Source organism: Ochlerotatus camptorhynchus, unplaced genomic scaffold, assembly GCF_037179485.1.
Source record: "Ochlerotatus camptorhynchus isolate MF236.1 unplaced genomic scaffold, CSIRO-AGI_Acam_v1.1 ptg000065l, whole genome shotgun sequence".
In the NCBI taxonomy this organism is placed as follows: domain Eukaryota; kingdom Metazoa; phylum Arthropoda; class Insecta; order Diptera; family Culicidae; genus Ochlerotatus; species Ochlerotatus camptorhynchus.
Window position 1 is genome coordinate 604622 of NW_027040555.1, and position 20011 is coordinate 624632.

Consider the following 20011-nt stretch of genomic DNA (forward strand, 5'->3'; position numbering starts at 1 on the left):
TTAAATGTAACGATAAACTTCTTCAAAAGCTTCGTTTAAAAGATATTAAGTTTGTCGTAAAAATTGCATTTATGGCTCACTGCAGTGTCTTAAAAATATATATAAATTACCGATTATGATATAAAAAAGTACATAAATTATCCTACGATTAGAATACTTTTTGAGTGCATTTTTTTCACCGCCAAAGCCACCACCCTACAATCCTAATTTGCATTCAACTAATGGTGCTGACGCAAACTGAGAGGAAAATTACACCATTCAAATTAGCATTTCGTGGTGTAATCTACCAAGAGACTTCCTAGTATCTTTCTACAAATACAGATATCATGACTAAAAAATAGCCGGTATCCTTTATCCTTGGCCTGACCACGCCATAGCGGAAAGCGTTTCACCATTGAACCACCTGTTGCTGCCAGGGTTGCGGCCATTCGTTTCCTATAAGAAAATGTCTTCGGAATTATGATACCATTAGATGTTATGATGATATTTTGCACTAGCAAGTTACAAGAAGAGTTTGTAAAACATGTGTTCGACACATAAAACCGGTCAATATTGCTTTCAGAAATGAAGAGTGAATATTCACCGACGTTAAATTAGCTGATTGTGACTCTCTAAATGCAAAATTGGCAGGTTATATGTGCCAAACACATAAATTACAACCTCTGCTCGCAACCTACAAGTTCTAAGCATCATCATAACACCTAATGATTCAATAATTCTGAAAAACATGTTGTTTCAGCAAACGAATGGTCGCAACCCTGGTTGCATCTGTTGATTCCTTGGAAACCATAAGCCCACGCACCTACGGCTGGTTGGGTAGCAGCACGTGCTGGAAGCTCCATCCAAAAAGCACTAATCATATAAGTTAGCGGCAGGAGAATCCGAGAATTAAAAATCTAACCGTACCCGGTACATACTACAGCTACATTCAACAGGCTACCAGTAGCAATGAGCAGCTATAGCAAGTGATGCATGCTACATGTTACGAGCTGCGGAGGATGTCAACCCCCCGTCAACTAGCAGTGCTGAGCTTCGTTTGATCCTTCGGTTTAGCTTTAGCAGCGCACCATGCCGGGATATAGAAAAAGCAATTAAGACATGTTATCATTAATTTTATCTAAAATGCTTTTCTCGAAAACCCATTCAGCAGAACCGGATGCAGTGCTTAGTTAGAGCATGCGTGACGAAGGGAAATACGGTGGGTTGAGTTTTACTTTTCGTGGCGGGGAAATTGTGGTAACGTGAACCGCCAGGAAACCAGGTCAGACCCACCAGTTAGCGGCGAGTGTTGGGTTATTTGTTGTGTGTATATGCTACCTGTTGGGTGGCTTTTGAAGTTAACACTGCTGGATGTGACGGTGGTTGTGATTGTAGTTTTCAGGTGAATAGTTGTGGCCTCGATTCGGCATGTACCTAGTCAATTAATCCTACGTCTGTGCCAAAAAAAAAACTTACGTTCTCGGTTCCCTGGGGTCAGTTCGACCCCAAATTCAAATTGCTGTATCTCAGCAATAATTCAATGTATTTTTGAAATTTCAAAGGTTTTGTAAACGATCCTAAATTTAAATTGCGCTAAATTTACTTTTCAAAACATTTGAAAATTCAATACTCCATTGTAAAATCGGCAGTTTGATATTGGGGTCAAATAATGATCACAGGGTACAGACTACGTTAGTTTTTCAATTCTGAGTTCGATCTAATCATTCCCTTTCACATTGCACATAGCAAATGATTTGTCTAACGATACCTTTTGAAGGTTTTTCCCAATATTTACCCACTCATAGCAACGCCGTCACCACTTCAACGGCGACATATGCCTGCAATATATCAACGCATTGATTGCAATGACAAAATGTACAAAAATGTGCACAAAATGCAAATAGCATTATCTACATCGAACGTTGTGCTCTCACGCCGCCGCCCGATCACGAGGCAACTCCACCTACTTATTGCTGGTACCACCCCCTACGCTGAGCACGTAGGTCAGCCGGTGGTGGACTAATAGGAGGTGTGACCAAAAGCAAGTTTCCACAACCAGCACCATCTCACCCCACTACCCTAATCTACGGCATGTAATTAAATGAAACATAGTATGCGGTGGTGGTTATGCCGAAGTTTTAATTACTTTTTTCCACTACCATCAGTGCGGTAGGATCCTTCCCAACCCAGCTCCGGTGGCCGATTACCGTACCGTAATGACATGCATTAGCACTCGATAGCCGATACTGGCAGTGACGGGCCGATAACGGAAAGTGCAAAATTAAATAAGTTCGCCACTGGGTGGCTAATTTCCGATAAGGAGCCTAGCTCCCGAACACTGCACTTGGCGCAACTACCCATGATCCTGATCCCACTTCTCTCAGAGGCGGATTACTTTTATAACTCGTTATATAGCAGGGATTTAATTGCCTTTAGTTACTGGTAGAGGACCACTTACTAGACTACTACCGTAGCGTTAAGATGGCCCGAAATGACGACAGCGACGACGACGGCCACGAACGATGGGAGTAAATCAAGCAGAGATTTATTTTTATGGTAAGCATATTTTATGCTCGGTATATAAAATGCATATAATTTATGGAAGAGCACTTTCAGAGTCTAGCTGCAATCGGCACTTTTACTCAAGTGAACGATATTTTCTCTTCGTTTTGATCGAGAGGGCACGAGCGTGTTGAAAGGCAAACAGGATGCAAGAAAAAGGGCACTTCCGATGGAAAGACGTTAGCGTTCCATTCATATGAGTGCGTGTGGAGGTAGTGGGGTTTGTGATGGGGAAGATGAAAAGAAAAACAATTTAGAGAGCGAGTGGTGAGAACCCAAACTGTAACCCACATGCTAAAGACTGTAGGCTAAAATTTATTGAAAATTAGCTGTAGAGTAGGACAGGTCAAAATGTAGCCCTGGGGTAAAATAACCCCGCGTGGGGTTTCATTCCCACAATCAATAGATTAATTTATCGTGCAGCTCTGCTAGTTCGGAAGTAATCAGTAATGGGAAAGTAACGAAAAACCACGTGGGACCATTTTACCCCAGGGGTGCGTTATGGACTGTTCTCCAGTGACTGGGTAGCCAGTTATTGCAAATTGTCATTATTTTTCATAATTTTATACTACGGCACAAAGGGCAATTCTTAGTGGGTAACTAGTTCCATAACTGTGGTTGACATAACTGCTGTTTTCCCCAATATAGGAATCTCACGCAGAGCGCGGTAGGTAATAAGTTCTACCATGGGTGATGCGAAGACGGACCTCAAAATCGAACCATTTTAGAGTTGTTAAATTGAACCAATTGTTTACTCTACCTACCTAAATAAACGAATACAATTATTGCTGTCCATCAATATGAAAAATATTCAAATTCATCTTGAATCTTCTATTAATGAACGGATGTATTTACAATCGAATCCAATATTTTATTCCATAAAATGTTTCATTATAGAGGAAATAGCAAATTTTTAGCGATGGGCCCAGTCTTAGATATATAGGCCAATGCACACTGGGCCAGGAATGCAATCTAGCGGATTAAAAATAATAACTCCAAAACGAAGCATTTCCGAGACTTGCTGTCTTCGGTAAAGTTTCTCATCATAATAAGGACCATGGAGATGGTGCCTGTAAACTGCACCACAAAGGTGTATGAAGGGAAAAACTTCAATGAAATTTTTCGGTCAAAAAATTGCACCACAGAGGTGCATACAAAAAATTTCTGGAGTATTTTTTTTTAATATTTCTGGTGTAAAAATATCATCAAGGAGAGACTAATCAAAATAAATAACTCTGGTGGAAAAATTGAATCACGCTAAAAATTTGGATATCATAATAAGGACCATCTATTGACATAACCAAATAGTTTAAAATTCTTCCTCAAAGATGACGCCACAATCTAACTTATTTTTCTGACGTTTTGGAGACTTAATGTCTTCTAGAAAAGTTGTTTATCTTGACAAAATAAACACGTAAAATTTCCACAGCCTACTGGTTCCAAGTTTTATGGAGATGAAGAAAAAATGGCTTAAATATGTTTTTTTTTTTTCATCTGTTTCGATTGTTTTGCTTATCATATAATGTTATATATTTCTCTTATGCAAATGCATTAAAATATATAAGTTTTGTGGAGAAACATACTTATTTAATTTTAAAGATATTCTTGACAAAACAGCATATTTTGAACTTTGATATCTCCCAAAGCGCAAAAAATCACAACCTGACACTTTCGGCAAAAAGATTAAAATTTGATAGAGGTATTTTTGGTGATTTTGATATTGCTTCATTTACGTGGAACATGTTGCGAATTTTCGTGTGATTTTTTGCGCTTTGGGTGGTATTAAAGTTCAAAAATTGCTGTTTTTCTCGTTTTTTAACAATATCTTTAAAATTTTAAGCTTAAGCCAATATGTTTCTTCACAAAAGTTATTTATTTTATGCATTTCCATATGAGAAAAATATAACATTATATGGTTGTAAGCAAAGCAAAAACGAAACAGAACGAAAAATCAAGATTTTCGACATTTTTTTCTTTATCTCCATTTAACTCGGAACTGTGGAAATTTTACGTCTTCAAAAGCGTAGTTTACTTTTCCAAAGTGTCTCCAAAACGTCAGAAAATGAAGTTAGATTGTGGTGCGATCTTTGCGGAAGAGTATTGAACGATTTGTTGATGTCAATAGATGGTGCTTATTATGATGAGAAAATTTGCCGAAGACACCAAGTCGCGGAAATGCTTCGTTTCGGAGTTTTAATTTTGCTCCGCTAGATTGCATTCCTGGCCCAGTGTGCAATGGATCTTAGATTGGGCTCATCGCTAAAAATTTGCTATTTATCAATCTTATCTCGATGAACGCGGGGACAGTACTTACACTGGCGTGCACAGGGCGGGGCAATATTTATAAATAAGATTTTTATTTCAACATTTACAAAATTATGATATAGAATAACTTGATTTCTTGATAACTTGGTTTGAAGGTAAACTAACTTCATTTCATAATATAAGGGCACTGAAAAGCTTTTATTGTATCGATTCCTTTGACATGGTGCCTGAAAATTGCACCACAAAGGTGTATGAAGGGACAAACTTCAATGAAATTTTTCGGATAAAAAATTGCACCACAGAGGTGCATACAAAAAAATTCTTGTGTAATTTTTTTTTTCACGGTGGTTCATAGAGAGTTAAAAGAAGAGGGTAAATTTAAGGTTGAGAAAATTCACCTTCATTGTGGTAAATCGAAGAAAAAGCGTTTTAATGAATATTTCTGGTGAAAAAATATTATCAAGGTGGTGCATTGAAGGACTAATCAAAATAAATAACTCTGGTGGAAAAATTGAATCACGCTAAAAATTTGGAGGTGCCCAATTAACTGAACATTTCTGGTGGATAGTTCGCAACACTGTGGTGAATGTAGAAGCAAGGTTTATTCATTTTTCTGGTGTATAATTTGCATCGTTCTGATGAATGCAAGCTTAATTGAAAATCTATGGTGGAAAATTTGCACCATTTTGGTGCATAAAGAGACAAAGCCTGAAAGTTGCACCACAAAAGTGCATGGTGAAACAAACTTCAATTACATTATTGAAAATTTCTGGTGCAAAATTTGCATCACTCTCATAAAAGAAATGAACAGAAAATTTCTGGTGGAAAACTCGCACTGGTCTGGTAAATGAAGGCACAAGCTTTATTTAAAATTAAGCTATATTGAACATTTCTGGTGGAAAATCTGCACCGTTCTGGTGAACAGGTGGGCAAGTTTTTCGGAAATTTGTTGGTGTTAAATTTGCATCTCTCTGCTGAATAGAGGAACACATTTTAATAATAATTTCTGGTGTAAAATTTTCATCATTTTGATGATTGGAGGGAAGCTGCTTTACTGAAAATTTATGATGAAAAATTTAAAAATAGGCGCAAGCATTATTTGGTGAAAAACCTGCAACTTTCTGATGATAGGAGAAGCAATTTTTATTGAAAATTGCTGGTGGAAAAAGGAAATCTGCCCCAATCAGAAGATTGGAGGAGCAATTTTTATTGAACATTAACGGAGGAAAATTGGCAGCGTGCAAGTTTGTATTAAAAATTTCTGGTGTAAGATTTGCAACCTGCTGCATAGAGGGGCAAGTTGAATTGAAAATTCCTGATGTAAAAATTGCACAGGTCTGGTGAATGGAAGGACAAGCATTATTGAAAATTACGGATAGAAAAACTACAACGTTTTGGTGAATGGACGGACAACTTAAACTTGACTTCCGCGAAGAACCTCAAGGGTATTGCATTCTGAGGACAGTTCCAAAAGAAAAGATTTCTGGGGATGATTTCATGAAAATTCTGCGAATAATTTTAAGTGAATCCTACAGATAGTTCCAAGGTAATTTCGAAAAGAATACCGAGAGAATTAGTTTTGAATGAAATTCCAAAGGGATGTTGAGGAAATTTTAAAGGGAATGCCGAGGATAATGTCAAGCTCATTCTGGGAAGAATTTCTGGAGAATACAGAGGAAATTCTTCTGAAACTTTAGGGGAATTCCAGTTCTAAAATATTCCGATAAGAACCTCAAGGATATTGAGTTTTTAGGGCAGTTCCAAAATATTTCTGGAGAGAATTCAAATAAAATTCTGCGGATAATTTCTAGTGTATCCTGCAGATAGTTCCAAGACAATTTCGAAAAGAATACCGCAAAAATCAAATTTTGAGTAAAATTCCAAAGGGATTTTAAGCAAAATTTCAAGCGAATTCCGAGGATAATTTCAAGCTCATCTAGATAATGATTCATCATTCTAGCTTACTTCATCCAAATCAGTCCCCCAGGAATCATCAAACAAAAAAATTCCCGAGAAAAAATATTCAGATAATCCCGAGCAACCTGATTCTCAATAGGACTAGTAAGATCCAAACTGAAATTATGGGAACTCTCGAATTTCTTAGCAAGTTTCTGAGTTTTTTTTTCCAAATTTGTGATCAAAATTTTACCACCTTCTTTAAGCGCTGGAATAGGCTTTTGAGGTTTTTTCAAAATTTTTGTGAGCTTCCGAAAGGGTTTGGAACTCGAGTCTAATTTAGAAACATTATTTTCAAAAGTTTTGTTCCTCAGGGCAGAGAATCGCTTTTTAATTTGTTTTTGTAAATCCCGCCAGATAACTTTCATGGCAGGATCGCGTGTTCTTTGATATTGTCTCCTACGGACATTTTTAAGACGCATCAAGAGCTGAAGATCGTCGTCTATTATAATTGAATCGAATCAAACCTCGCATTTTGGTACTGAGGCAGCTCTTTCTTCAACTATAGAAGTAGTCAGAGATTCAAGAGCATAATTAATTTCATCTTTGGTTTGCAAAGGAATGTTTGGATCGAAGTTATATTCCATAAATGTTCGATATTGCTCCTAATCAGCTCTATGGTAATTGAAAGTAGAGATGCTGGGATTATAAATTATTTCTTGGGATATTTCATTGCAGCAAATGTATCATTTCGGTTCAAGTCCTATTATTGCAACCATTTGAAGAACCGGTCATCATCCAAATTTTCGATGCGACTAAATTGGCTGTCTGAAAGCAGTTTGCATTGCAGAAGATGAACCACCACCGGAGCAAAAAATAAATAAAATTAGCTAAATTGAACAGTAGGGAAACAGTGGTGGGAGGACAGCACCATCCACCACGCACTTTGGAGTACTCCCATCCCCAGATTAAATGCACCATAGAAAAAAAAATTGCCCCTTCTTAACAAGATTCCTGTGCACACTAGTGGGTACTTATGGATATTTTAGGTCGCTATTGAAAATTTAGTCGATTGCTGAATTTATGTATGGGGGACTTAGGCTGACATTACATCCATTTCCCCCTACTTCTCCCTTATCTTTCGTAAATTTGCGAACGTAAACAAGCAGTGGAAGAGTCACGTTTGGGCTACACGCAAAATTAAGTTTTTTGGCGCTTCCTAACTAACCGATGGCGAAGAATCGATTATTTCAGCACTGCCAACGGAATCCGGGTCATTTCGCAGCCAGTCCTTTCGCTAAAGAACATTTCGCCGAAGATGTCATTTGCCAAAGGACGTTTCGCCACCAGAATGGTACTTTTGTTGGACATATATGCATCCTAGGGGTTTGATGTCTTGGGCAAAGTTGTTCAGGTGGATAGTGACTATCTTTTTATAAAATTAGTTTACTGCCTATAATTGCATATCAGTCCCATATGGAAAAGTTGCCATAGAGAAAATGGCAGTAAAAGTTACGAAGCACAACATATGACAAATCAAAAAAAAAAGAACTGTAAGTTGACCTATAGACGATCGAATTTCAGAATGGGACTGATATGCGATTACTTAGCTCAGTGAGCCAAATTAACTTGATGTTGTTTTCACATGTTTCATCATCAAAGTCGGTAGTTTACCAGGCAAAAAATCGTATCAGGAAAATGCAAAACCATTTTACATGATGTTCCGTAAGCTTCAGGCCTGTTTCGAGAACTGAGGGAACGTCACGGAAGATGATTTCAAATCTGTTAAATCCAGAAAAATAGCGGACTTTTTTTAGAAGTTTCCAGATTTTCAAGAAGTTCAGAGAACTGCAGAGGGGGCCTCCCTTAGCTCAGTTGGTAAAGGCGCAGCTACAAAGCAAGACCATGCTGGAGGTGGCTGGGTTCAATTTCCGGTCCGGTTTAGGAAGTTTTCGAGTTGAAATTTTTTTTTTCGACTTCCCTGGGCATAGAGTATGATTGATCTTGCAACACAATTATCAGCCATTCCGTAGCAAAACGATAAAGTGGGTCTCAGAATTTCGTAACAATTTGTAGTTTTGTTCCTTATCGAAAATATTATACCCGTTTTTTCTTCCTCACTAGGGTGACCATTTCCATCTAAATGAGGAATCGTATTTTGTCTATTTTTTTCCAAAAATTACATTTTATAAAAATCATAACTTTTGAAACACTGAGCCGATTTGAATAATCAAAATATCAAATGAAATGTTATTAAAAATACTTTCCAGAAAAGAATTGAAAAAAATTTAAAATTGGAGTTTTGTATGAAAGAATTTTGATTATATTTGTTTTTTTATGGTTTTCATGGTTTGTAGACAATGGGCGTAAAAGGTTTTTTTTTATTTATGCTTTTCTACACTACATATAAAAAAATCAGCGATGTATTTTTCTTCGTTTTTGAGTTACGATTTCTTGAAATTATCATGTTTGATGAATATCGAATGTAACATGGTTACATTACTTACTTATTTCAATTTCCGATCCTAGACTAGAAATGTCTAAACATGATAATTGTTACGAAATTCTGAGAACCACTATATCGTTTTGCTATGGAATGGCTGTATACTAATGGAGGCATCGAAAGCTCTCAATTAATAACTGTGGAAGTGCATCTAGAACACTACGTTAAGAGCACGCAATAAACTAAACTGCGATAAGCTTTAAGCTTGAAATGCAAAGAGGAAGATGAAGAGAACGCAGAGACGTTTAAGAGTCATCCGAATTTTTTGGGAACTTCATAGTTCAGAGGAGTCAGAAAACCGAGAATTTCACGAACTTTGAAGAAGTTCCGAGAACTTCACGGAACATCAGAGAATCTTAGCCATTAATTTCAGGGAAATTACATAACTTTTAAAGAAGATTCGATAACTCCATGGAAACTGGTAAAATTCCTAAAATTCCAGAAACATCGCGGGAACTTCAAAGATGATACATGATCGTTAGGAAAATTTATGGAAGTCCAGAAATTTCAAGGAAATTTAAAGATTTTAAGTGAAGTACAGAACATCAGCATCAGAATGTTTTTTTTTTTTTTACAAAACTTCGGAAGAACGTCAAAGCAGTTTCATTAACTTCAGAAAAATTGTGTAGCTTTTAAAAAGTACTAAGGACTTCCAGTGAAGTTAAAGGAAGTCCAGAGAATGTATGGGAATCCTTGCATTTAGACCTTAAAATCCAAACTTGCTACTTTTATTATTAAAGGCCATCAACGTTGGACATTATTGGAATTTGAAGGTAATTCTGAAAATAGTTCCCAGTGAAGTGTGAGGTGAATTCCTTGGGAAATCAAAAGAGAACTTCAAGCCAATTCTGAGTAGAGTTCCATCAATTTTTGTAGGCGTCACCCGAACGTGCGGCGTCACCCGAACGTGCGGCGTAATCCGTCGTTCAGGCGTACTGTTAGTGCCATGAAGTGAGGGTTTGATTCCCGCTCCAGCCGGTGCAAATTTTGGCAACCTAAAAATTTCCCTTCTGGTCTACTGGGTGTGGTGTGTTGTCCGTTGTCTAGTGTTAAATATTCAGTCTGTGTAACCTCCGGTTGAAGACGATGTCAATTGTCTTGTCAACTCTGATGACAATTGCTTGGAGATTTTGTGAATGTAGGAAATACAATCCGGAAGAGAAATCATAGAAAAAAAAATGTTATGATGAAACTTATGGAGTATGCGAATCGTGAGAAAAATTTCAGTGGGATTCTGTCCAATGTTTCTATAGAGATTCATTTTGATAAATTGTTTAGATATTTTAACGGAATCATGCGCGATTTCTGTGAGACTTTCAAGGCCATTTTGGCAAAGTAATTGAGTACTTAGGAAATGCTGAAGAGGATTTCAAAATAATTCTGAGCTTACCTACAAAGCAGTTCAAAGGTAATTATCGGATAAGTCTGAGAAGAGTTGACGGTCATTCTGAAGAGTACACCAAGGAAATTATTAAGAATATTTTAAGAATTTCATAGGGAAAAATGAGCACAAAATTATGCCAATTCTTGGAAATTATTACCAGTTTGAGGGAATTGTGGAATTGGAGAGTAATTTATAAAAAATAACAAGAGGTAATGCTATGAACTCTTAGAATGTTTCTAGAAAAGTTTGTATATTATCAAGATTAGTTTAAGGGAATCCAGAAATAAGTATGAAGAAATTCTAGGATCATTCCAATGGAACTCCAAAAAAGCGCGAAGATATCCTGGGTTCCATGAAAATTCAGACAAACAAAATTTTTCATTATCTGGGACCCAGGAAAAACTTCAAGATCCTGAGACTTCAAAAATGACGCTATCAGACTTTCATTTTAGTAATTCTTTGGCATAACATTATTCGAAATGGTCATGCAAATAGTGGAGTTACCCGTAGGTTAGGTAAACTTGGTGTGAGTACCACGATGTTAGGCTTTGATTCCCAATTCAGCCAGGTGAATTTGGCTTCAAAATAAAATTGCCTACTGGTCTATTGGGTGTTGTGTGTTGTATGATGTCAAGATTTGAATTGAAAATTTGATCAACCTCAATTATTTAGTACTAATAACATCTTTATATTCTGGTACTGCATCAAATAGTAAGGATTACATCAACCATTAGTTAAAAGAAATCCATCCCATCAAATTTGCTTAATTCTTTGCTTCTCACTCTTCTGTTACAGTTAAAAAAAAAAACAATTCGAAAAATATTTTTGCAGTATTTTACCCACATTTAATTCAATTTTTGGACTGCTGCAAAATGGATACTTAAACTTTTTGGGCACACTGTGTCAATACCTTTCAACTTTTGGATGATTTAGCAATGCTCACAAGTTGCTTTATACAATTTATTTAAACATGTAATTCATAACCATTCTTTCCTTTGATTTGTTTTTTTCCGTCGATCTTGTTTTCCGTGCTGAGCACCAATGCTACCGACGTGCCAGGAAGGCAGCTCCCACACCTGGACCCTACCTATCGACCCATCAACTCATGAACCGGGGACCAACGGCTTTACTTCCCATCCGAAGGAAGGCGTGATCAGAGATGTTATGCCTCAGAACATCCCGGCGGCGTTTTACGGGAGATTGGCACATCACTTTGTTTTCAATAGCATAATGTTAAAAACAGGATTTTTTGGAGCATTCCAGATTTTTCCAGATTTTATATTTTAACTGGTCCAGATTTTTCTGAAAATGACCTGGCAACGCTGCTCATAATACACAATCTTAAATGTAACAATTGTCCAATAAATGATCCTTAGAAATCAAAAATATCTAGAACTTTCATCCTTACTTTAAAATACCAAAAGCATCTATGTATGAACGCTTGCATGAAAAAGTTTGACGTTTCGACTTGCGAAATGAGGCCCATGAAAATCGTATTTGGTACCAAGTTCTACAATAATGCAGGAGAAAAGGTTTCTGGGTAGTAAATGATTTGACCTACAGAAATTTCACAGCTTTTCAGCATCACAAGCTCCTCTAAAATAGTAAAAATTCAAAGGTTTTCTAAATCATATCTTTCTCATGAAAGCTTAAGAAAGTAAAGTACCCCTTTTCTGCTGGCAATGGCTTTCATCGGTTGCAACAAAAACTCGAAACTATGTCTGTCGTAGCATCAATTTATTGACAACTCAATTTATGGAACAAATCATTCATTCGACGTACCAACCCACCAACTCATAAATATGGAAGCGAAATATAGAAATTACAATGGATCATATTGTACCGAGAGCACGAATCCGGTTTATTTCGGTCTCGTGGTTACTGGAGCACGAAACTTGGTTGCTCCGTCGTTGTTCTGAAACTCCTTCCTTTCTGGATTTATATACGACCGACATCATAGTAGGTGTAGGTCTCTTTGTTCGGCATGACATCTGCTCGTTTTGCTCCGTCTAGTGCCTTATCTCGGCAATATTCTACCCGCCCACGATAGCCCTACTATCAGGCACCGGGGCACCACACAGGAGGAGTGATAGCACCGAGCGACTATGACACAGTAGATTTTTCCTCGAAATTCCGACAGTTGGAGTAATCCAATGTATCTTTGTTGGACTCGAGCTCTGGCGTTGAGTTTCGATGAGAATGATGAAGCTTTCTGAGGATCGGCCTCAGTAAGGCGGGCTCAGCTATCGCATTGAGGTCACAGTTTATGCGTGGTGCCTTTTTCAATCTTCATCTTGCACCGCCCTCGTTTTTCCTTCCTTGAGGGGTAGCCTCGCTCTTCGACGGTGCGGTGAAGAAAGTGCGTTATAATCATGATTCCGGTATGAGACGAGAGTGAAATGACACTGACACCGATTCCAAGCGTTCGAAAGAGATAAATGGTTTTATGACGTTTGAGGAAAGCTGGCAACGGGCTATGACGGGATTTTTTTATATTTGTGTGAGCAGTTTTCCGCGTGTCCCTTGTCATTGACAGGAGGGACGACAGGGTTCAACGGATCTGCTGCTACGCTTGGTCCCATTTTTGGGCAGACTTGTACTCTTCCAAAGCAACGCACAGCTTCCGATGAGGACCAAGTGGGAGTCCCAGTGCTTTTATGTCATGCTCCGTCATCAGCTTCAACCCGTTCAAATCAATTTCTTTATCCACAAGCTGCTGATGATACCGCTGGAGGTCGTATATTTTGAGAAATGATAGAAGGGAACTTTCAGATGAGTCTGCGGTGGGGTCTTCCTCTGAGTCGTCAGTATCACCATCGTCGGCTGTGGGATGGACTTGTTTGATGGATTTTCGTTGTGGTCGTGCTTCGAGACGGTTGACAATGGTTTGGTTGATTGATTGTTCCTTGACTAGCTCCGAAAATACCAAATAAGATCGAGCGGCACTTTTACTGGTGCTTGACGTTATGCCACCAGTTTTGTGCTGAAGTAACCCTAATATACTGGAATTATGCTGATACAATTCTTCTTCAGTAGGATTATCTTCGGGACTATTTGTTACACTTCGGAATTCATCTTGATGGATCTTTTCTTCGTCCTGAAATCTTTCGTCACTTTTCAGTACAATATTATTTCCAGTTTCAGATTTTTTCTCCTTAATTTCCAAAAACTGCTTACTAGCCAACGCTTGCAATTTTAACACCAGTTTTGGATTTCTCTCTTCTATCACTTTCATCCTCAATTCCAATAATTCCACCACATCATCCCACTCTCCAATTCTTGCCAAATCACTTGCCGTTCGTTGACCACCGTCCAGCCCGTACAGATTGGCCCCCTTGCTAATCACCAATTGCACACACTCCAGGTGTCCCCGAGCCGCGGCTAGATGAAGCGCCGAGTTGCCAAAGTTGTCCACCTTGCTAATCTTGCTTTTGCGTTTAAGCAGAATCCGTACAGCTTCCGTGTGTCCTTCGTGAGCTGCCCAAAGGAGAGGGCTCATGCCATTTTCATCGGCCATATTAACTTCCCATCGATTGGCTTCCATCAGCACTTTCACGTTGCCTTCGCGTGCTGCTTTCAGGTAACGCTTTCCATTGATTAGATGCATCTTGCATGGCTGTCTGGGTGCAACTGAGAATCGATGTCGGCTCAGTTCGTGCCACTTCCATATGATTGTGATAAGCGCCGACTAATAACGTAGCTATTTCTCCCGGATGGGTTTGATAAGCTAATCAAAGATAACAAAAAGCACTTGAACACTTGTCAGTACAGCTCTACTGACTTTGATGTTAGTCATAGAGGAAGGCACGTGAGGTTGTTAGCATAGTGAATTGTTTTGATTGTTTGTGTTGGTGGTGAAGGTGCGCGAGTACTATGGGAATATATATTGCTCGTTTATGGTTTGTCAACTTTGCAGGAAAAAAAAAACAATTTCAAATTACCATAAAGTGTCAAGTATCCCGCATTTAAGCCGTTTTTCGAGCAGTTTCTTTTGATAAATGCACAATGCTTAATGTGTAATTTATTACTATATTTATTTATTTAATATAATCCGTCTGACAGCAATTCTCGTCAAATTAGCACAAGCAATATAAAACATAAAATTCAAAAGTTGTCACAATCTACAGTCTACACAATCTACAGTCTACACAACCATTATACTACTAGCAAGCACAGGAATCTTGCTAAGGAGAAGCAATTTTTTTTCTATGGTGAATTTAATCTGGGGATGGGGAGTACTCCAAATTGCGTGGTGGATGGTGCTGTCCACCCACCGCTGTTTCCCTATTGCTCAATCTAGCTAATTTCATTAATTTTTTGCTCCGTTAGTGGTTCATCTTCTGCAATGCAAACTGCTCTCAGACATCCAATGGAATTGGCAATTTAATCCCATCATTATCAATATACCTGATGACAATCACCAAGTGCTCGTGGTGGCCACAATCGCTCGTCTCATCTGCAATGATTGCCACTAGTTTTCCTCGCAAGGTTTTCGCAATATTCCGCAACATTACATTGTACAACGACGTAATCATGTCATTTTGAATACGGTTACTTGTGTACTGGCAATTGTTGGAACCTCCCGCCAAGTGTTTTTCCAGCACAGGATCGTAGTTAGCCACCAACTGGGCGGCACACTTTCCGCTCCTTCCGAATGTCCGGCACGAAGTGGTTGGCCACCTTTGCAAAGTATGCGCACAATATCGATGAATTCATTATACAGCGATTTTGTAGACGCTTTACCTCATTAGCAGCAATCATAGCTGTTTTTTGGTGGTCCTGTTCTTCGTCGATACCCTTCCTGGTTTTGAAATTCTTCCACGCTTCCATACTACCAACATGGGTATCACGTGCGGTTGTGTTTGCCCAATAACTCGGTCGCTTTCTTCCAATTTCTGAACCCTGTAGGAATCATCGTGATAATGTTTTGCGTTATGCTCTTCTTTACAGGTTAAAATATAAACCAAAGAAAATATATTCTTCAAGGTACTGCTCTCATATTTTATTCAGTTACCTTTCTGAAATTTTTTGCAGCACGTTTTTTTTGTATATTTTGAAGGCATCGTTACAGTTTATTTTTTACTTTTTCAAGGTTTTGTAAGCCCTTGTATGCTGTTGTAGTTACACTTTACTATTACCGTTGCGAGTACGTTGAACTTGGTCATTTTCAACGAAAATTGTCTTACTATTTTTTTTTTCAAATTTTGAACTAAATATCAAGGCTTATAGGATCATTAAAAAGGTTTAAGAAATAAGTAACAATTGGAACAAAAGCGCACACAACTATTTTGACAAGCGAGCACAGGATTGTTAACGGAATGACGACTTGTGCGAAGGAATGAGCGTGTAAACCCTGTCCTAAAGTACCGCCAGTCGGGGTGACAGGAAATGATGCCGAACATTCAACATGTTTTAAAGATGGTATAAAGGACAATCCTGAATTTATTGCAGAGCACATAAACAGCTGTAACTTTTTAACCACGGAAACAAATGACTTGAAATTTTCAGAGAAGATTCTTAGACAAATTCATAGTAAGACAACAATAGACCAAGGTTCTTCTCAGAAGTCCTCTGGAATTATTTTAAGAACTCTTCTTGAATTTTACTCAAAACAGCTTGGACCTGAAATTCCCTTCCTTCTGAAAGTTTCAGAAGAATTTCCTCAGTACTATCCAGAAATTATTCCCGGAATGAAATAGTAATTATTGGAACTTCCTTGAAATTTTCCTCAAAATCCCTTTGGAATTTCACTAAAAATTTAATTTTCTCGGTATTATTTTCGGAATTATCTTGGATTCACAAGAAATTATTCGCAGAATTTTCCTCGAATACTCCCCAGAAACCCTTTGGAACTGTCCTCAGAATTCAATAGCCTTGAGGTTCTTCTCGGATTTTTTACAACTCTCCTAAGAGCTCTTTTGAAATTTCCCTCAGAAGTCCACTGGAATTATATTTAGAACTCTTCATGATTTTTTTTTCTCAGAACACCTTGGAACTGAAATTCCTTTAGAGCATCAGAAATTTTTCCCGGAATGAGCTAGAAATTATCCTCGGAATTCGCTTTAAATTTTACTTAAAATCCTTTTGGAATTTCACTCAAAATTAGATTTTCTCTGTATTCTTTTTGAAATTATCTTGGAAGTATCTGCAGGATGCACTAGAAATTATCCTCAGAATTTTCTTTGAATTTTCCCCAGAAATATTTTGGAACTGTCCTAAGAATTCAATATCCTTGAGGTTCTTCTCGGAATATTTTAGAACTTTTTTTTTCTTCTCAGAACACCTTGGAACTGAAATTCCCCTAAAGTTTCAGAAGAATTTCCTCTGTATTCTCCAGAATTTTTTCCCAGAATGAGCTTGAAATTATCTTCGGAATTCCCTTGAAATTTTCCTCAACATCCCATTGGAATTTCATTCCAAATTTAATTCTCTCGGTATTCTTTTCTAAATTATCTTGGAAATACAGATAGGATTCACTAGAAATTATTCGCAGAATTTTCATGAAATTATCCCCAGAAATCTTTTCTTTTGGAACTGTCCACAGATCAATACCCTTGAGGTTCTTCTCGGAAGTCAAGTTTAAGTTGTCCATCCATTCTCCAAAACGTTGTAGTTTTTCTACCAGAAATGTTCAATAAAACTTACCCCTCCATTCACCAGACCTGTGCAATTTTTACATCAGAAATTTTCAATTCAGCTTGCCCCTTCATGCAGCAGATTGTTACAAATCTTACACCAAAAATGTTCAATACAATGCCCCTAGGTAATTTTACAACAGAAAATTTCAATTGGTAGAACGATGCAAATTTTCAACCGTTAATGTTCAATAAAAATTGCTTCTGCAATCTTTTGATTGGTGCAGATTTCTTTTTTTCCATTTTCCACCAGACATTTTCAAAATAGCTGGCTTCTCCCATTATCAGAATGTTGCAGGTTTTCCAGTAAATAAAGCTTGCCCCTATTTTCAGATTTGTCATCATAAATTTTCAGTAAAGCAGCTTCCCTCCAATCATCAGAATTATGCAAATTTTACACCAGAAATTATTATTAAAATGTGTTTCTCTATTCAGCAGAAAGATGCAAATTCAAGAGCAAAAATTTTCCGAAAAGCTTGCCCATCCGTTCACCAGAACGGTGCAGATTTTCCACCAGAAATTTTCAATATAGCTTAATTTTAAATAAAGCTTGAGCACCAAAAATTTTCTGTTCATTTCATTTATCAGAGCGATGCCAAGTTTGCAGTAGAAATTTACAATAAAGCATGCTCATCCATTCACCAGAACGGTGCACCAAAAATTGTCAGTGAAGTTTTTTCACCATGCACCTTTGTGGTGCAATTTTAAGGCTTTGCCTCTTCATGCACCATTTACATCATTTACACCATAAATTTTCAATGATGCTTGCATTCATCAGAATGATGCAAATTATGCACCAGAAAAATGAATAAACCTTGCTTCTACATTCACCACAATGTTGTAAACTTTCCACCAGAAATTTTCAGTTAAATGCGCACCTTCAAATTTTTAGCGTGATTGAATATTTCCACCAGAGTTATTCATTTTGATTAGTCCCTCCATGCACCACCTTGATGAAATTTTTACACCAGAAATATTCAATAAAAAGCTTTTTCTTCAAATTACCACCACGAAGGTGATTTTTGTCAACCCTAAATTTACCCTCTTCTTTGAACCCTCCATGAACCACACCAAAAAATTTTGTATGCACCGTGGTGATTTGACTCTTCATGCACCTTTGCATTTTTCAAGCTCCATCTCAAAAGGAATTGACGCAATAAAAGATTTTCAGTGCCCTTATGTTAGGAAATGAAGTTATTTTACCTTCAAATCAAGTTATCAAGAAATCAAGTTATTTTATATCATAATTTTGTAAATGTGGAACAAATCTTATTTATAAAGGGGGGGGGGCTATTGCCTCACCTTGCCCCACCGTTTGCACGCCAGTGATTATAGAATCACACTGGTGCAGCGAAGATAGAAAGGGGGTTGAGGTTCAAATCCAACCTTCCAAAGCCTTGAGGGACTTATAAAATTGTCTTATTATGCCAAATGTGAGTCAACTTTTACTCATTTCATACAGTCAACTTTTACACATTTTATAACGGCGCCGGTGGTGTAGTAGTAAGCGTGATTACCTCTCACCCCAGCAGGCCTGGGTTCAATCCCAGTCGGCGCCGCCGGGATGTTCTGAGGCATAACATCTCTGATCACGCCTTCCTTCGGATGGGAAGTAAAGCCGTTGGTCCCCGGTTCATGAGTTGATGGGTCGATAGGTAGGGTCCAGGTGTGGGAGCTGCCTTCCTGGCACGTCGGTAGCATTGGTGCTCAGCACGGAAAACAAGATCGACGGAAAAAACAAACCAAAGGAAAAAAAAAAAAAAAAAAACTTTTACACATTTCATGCAGTCAACTTTCCCTTACTTGATCTTTCCGTAACTTGATATTCTCTCTAAATCGATGAACATGCAGGATGTTTCAACCACTTTCCCATAAACATTTGCAAAGTTTACCTTCGTTACTCGATATCCTCCTTAACTCAATGTTTTCTTAAATATCAACTACGGGAGAGTTGACTGTACAACATTTGAGTCAATTTGAGCGATATTTGCTATGGTACATTTTTCACTCAGTTCATTTGTATGAGAAATATCGAAACAGAAATTGTTAGTTCTAGATTCCCTAATGAGAATTGCCTATCGTAATCTTAAATTGCAGGAGAAAGCTTTTTCTTTCAAATCCACGGTTCATCTGGCTGAGCTACTTCCGATTTAATTTGAAATATTCTTAAGACTTGCCCGTACATTTTTTTTCGCGCCAAGTAGGCTTTTTCCAATGCTTTTACAATGCTTTTTTTTCCTGATTTTTTTTTTCAATCTGTCCCTGAAAGCTAGTTAGTTTTATTATCAACTTCTCCTAGAGGTTTTTTTTCAACATCGTCCAGAATCTACCGAAGAGATCTGTGAGTTTTTTTATACAGACTTCTGACAGCTACCGATGAATCCCTGAAATTTATTCTGGAAGCTCCTTCTGGCTTTCCCCAGGAGTCCTTCCGAATTGCCCCAAAAATGTATTCTAATTCCACTGGATGTTTCTTTAAACTCTTAGTGACTTTGTCCGACTTGTCCCAAGAGCACTTTTACCTTTTCCTGGATGTTGATATCCAGACAGATTCAGTCAGCCTCCACCGGATGCTTCAAACTTCAACAGAATTTTTTTTTTTCTGAAAGATCTCTGGTGGTTCTTCTAAATCTCTCAGAAAAGTTTCCCTTCATCATTCACTGGAAGTTTCTCTTGATTTATTGATAGATCTGCATTAGGGTGCTTCATGCTGTAAATAGTATTTGCAATCATATATACCCTCCAGGTTAGGTTCATAATCCATAAATATGGTTCTGTGCAAAAAAG

General features: G+C 37.8%; 2 protein-coding genes across 3 annotated transcripts in view; both read right to left on the reverse strand.

Annotated features, from left to right (window-relative positions):
- Nucleotides 1–20011, reverse strand: part of rk (rickets) — a 298721-nt gene that overhangs the window by 247803 nt on the left and 30907 nt on the right. The window lies entirely within an intron of this gene.
- On the reverse strand, nucleotides 12310–14236 carry LOC135697039 (ankyrin repeat and SAM domain-containing protein 4B-like). Its single transcript, XM_065216611.1, has one exon. The coding sequence runs from the start codon at nucleotides 14194–14196 to the stop codon at nucleotides 13156–13158; it is 1041 nt and encodes a 346-aa protein (XP_065072683.1). The 5' UTR covers nucleotides 14197–14236; the 3' UTR covers nucleotides 12310–13155.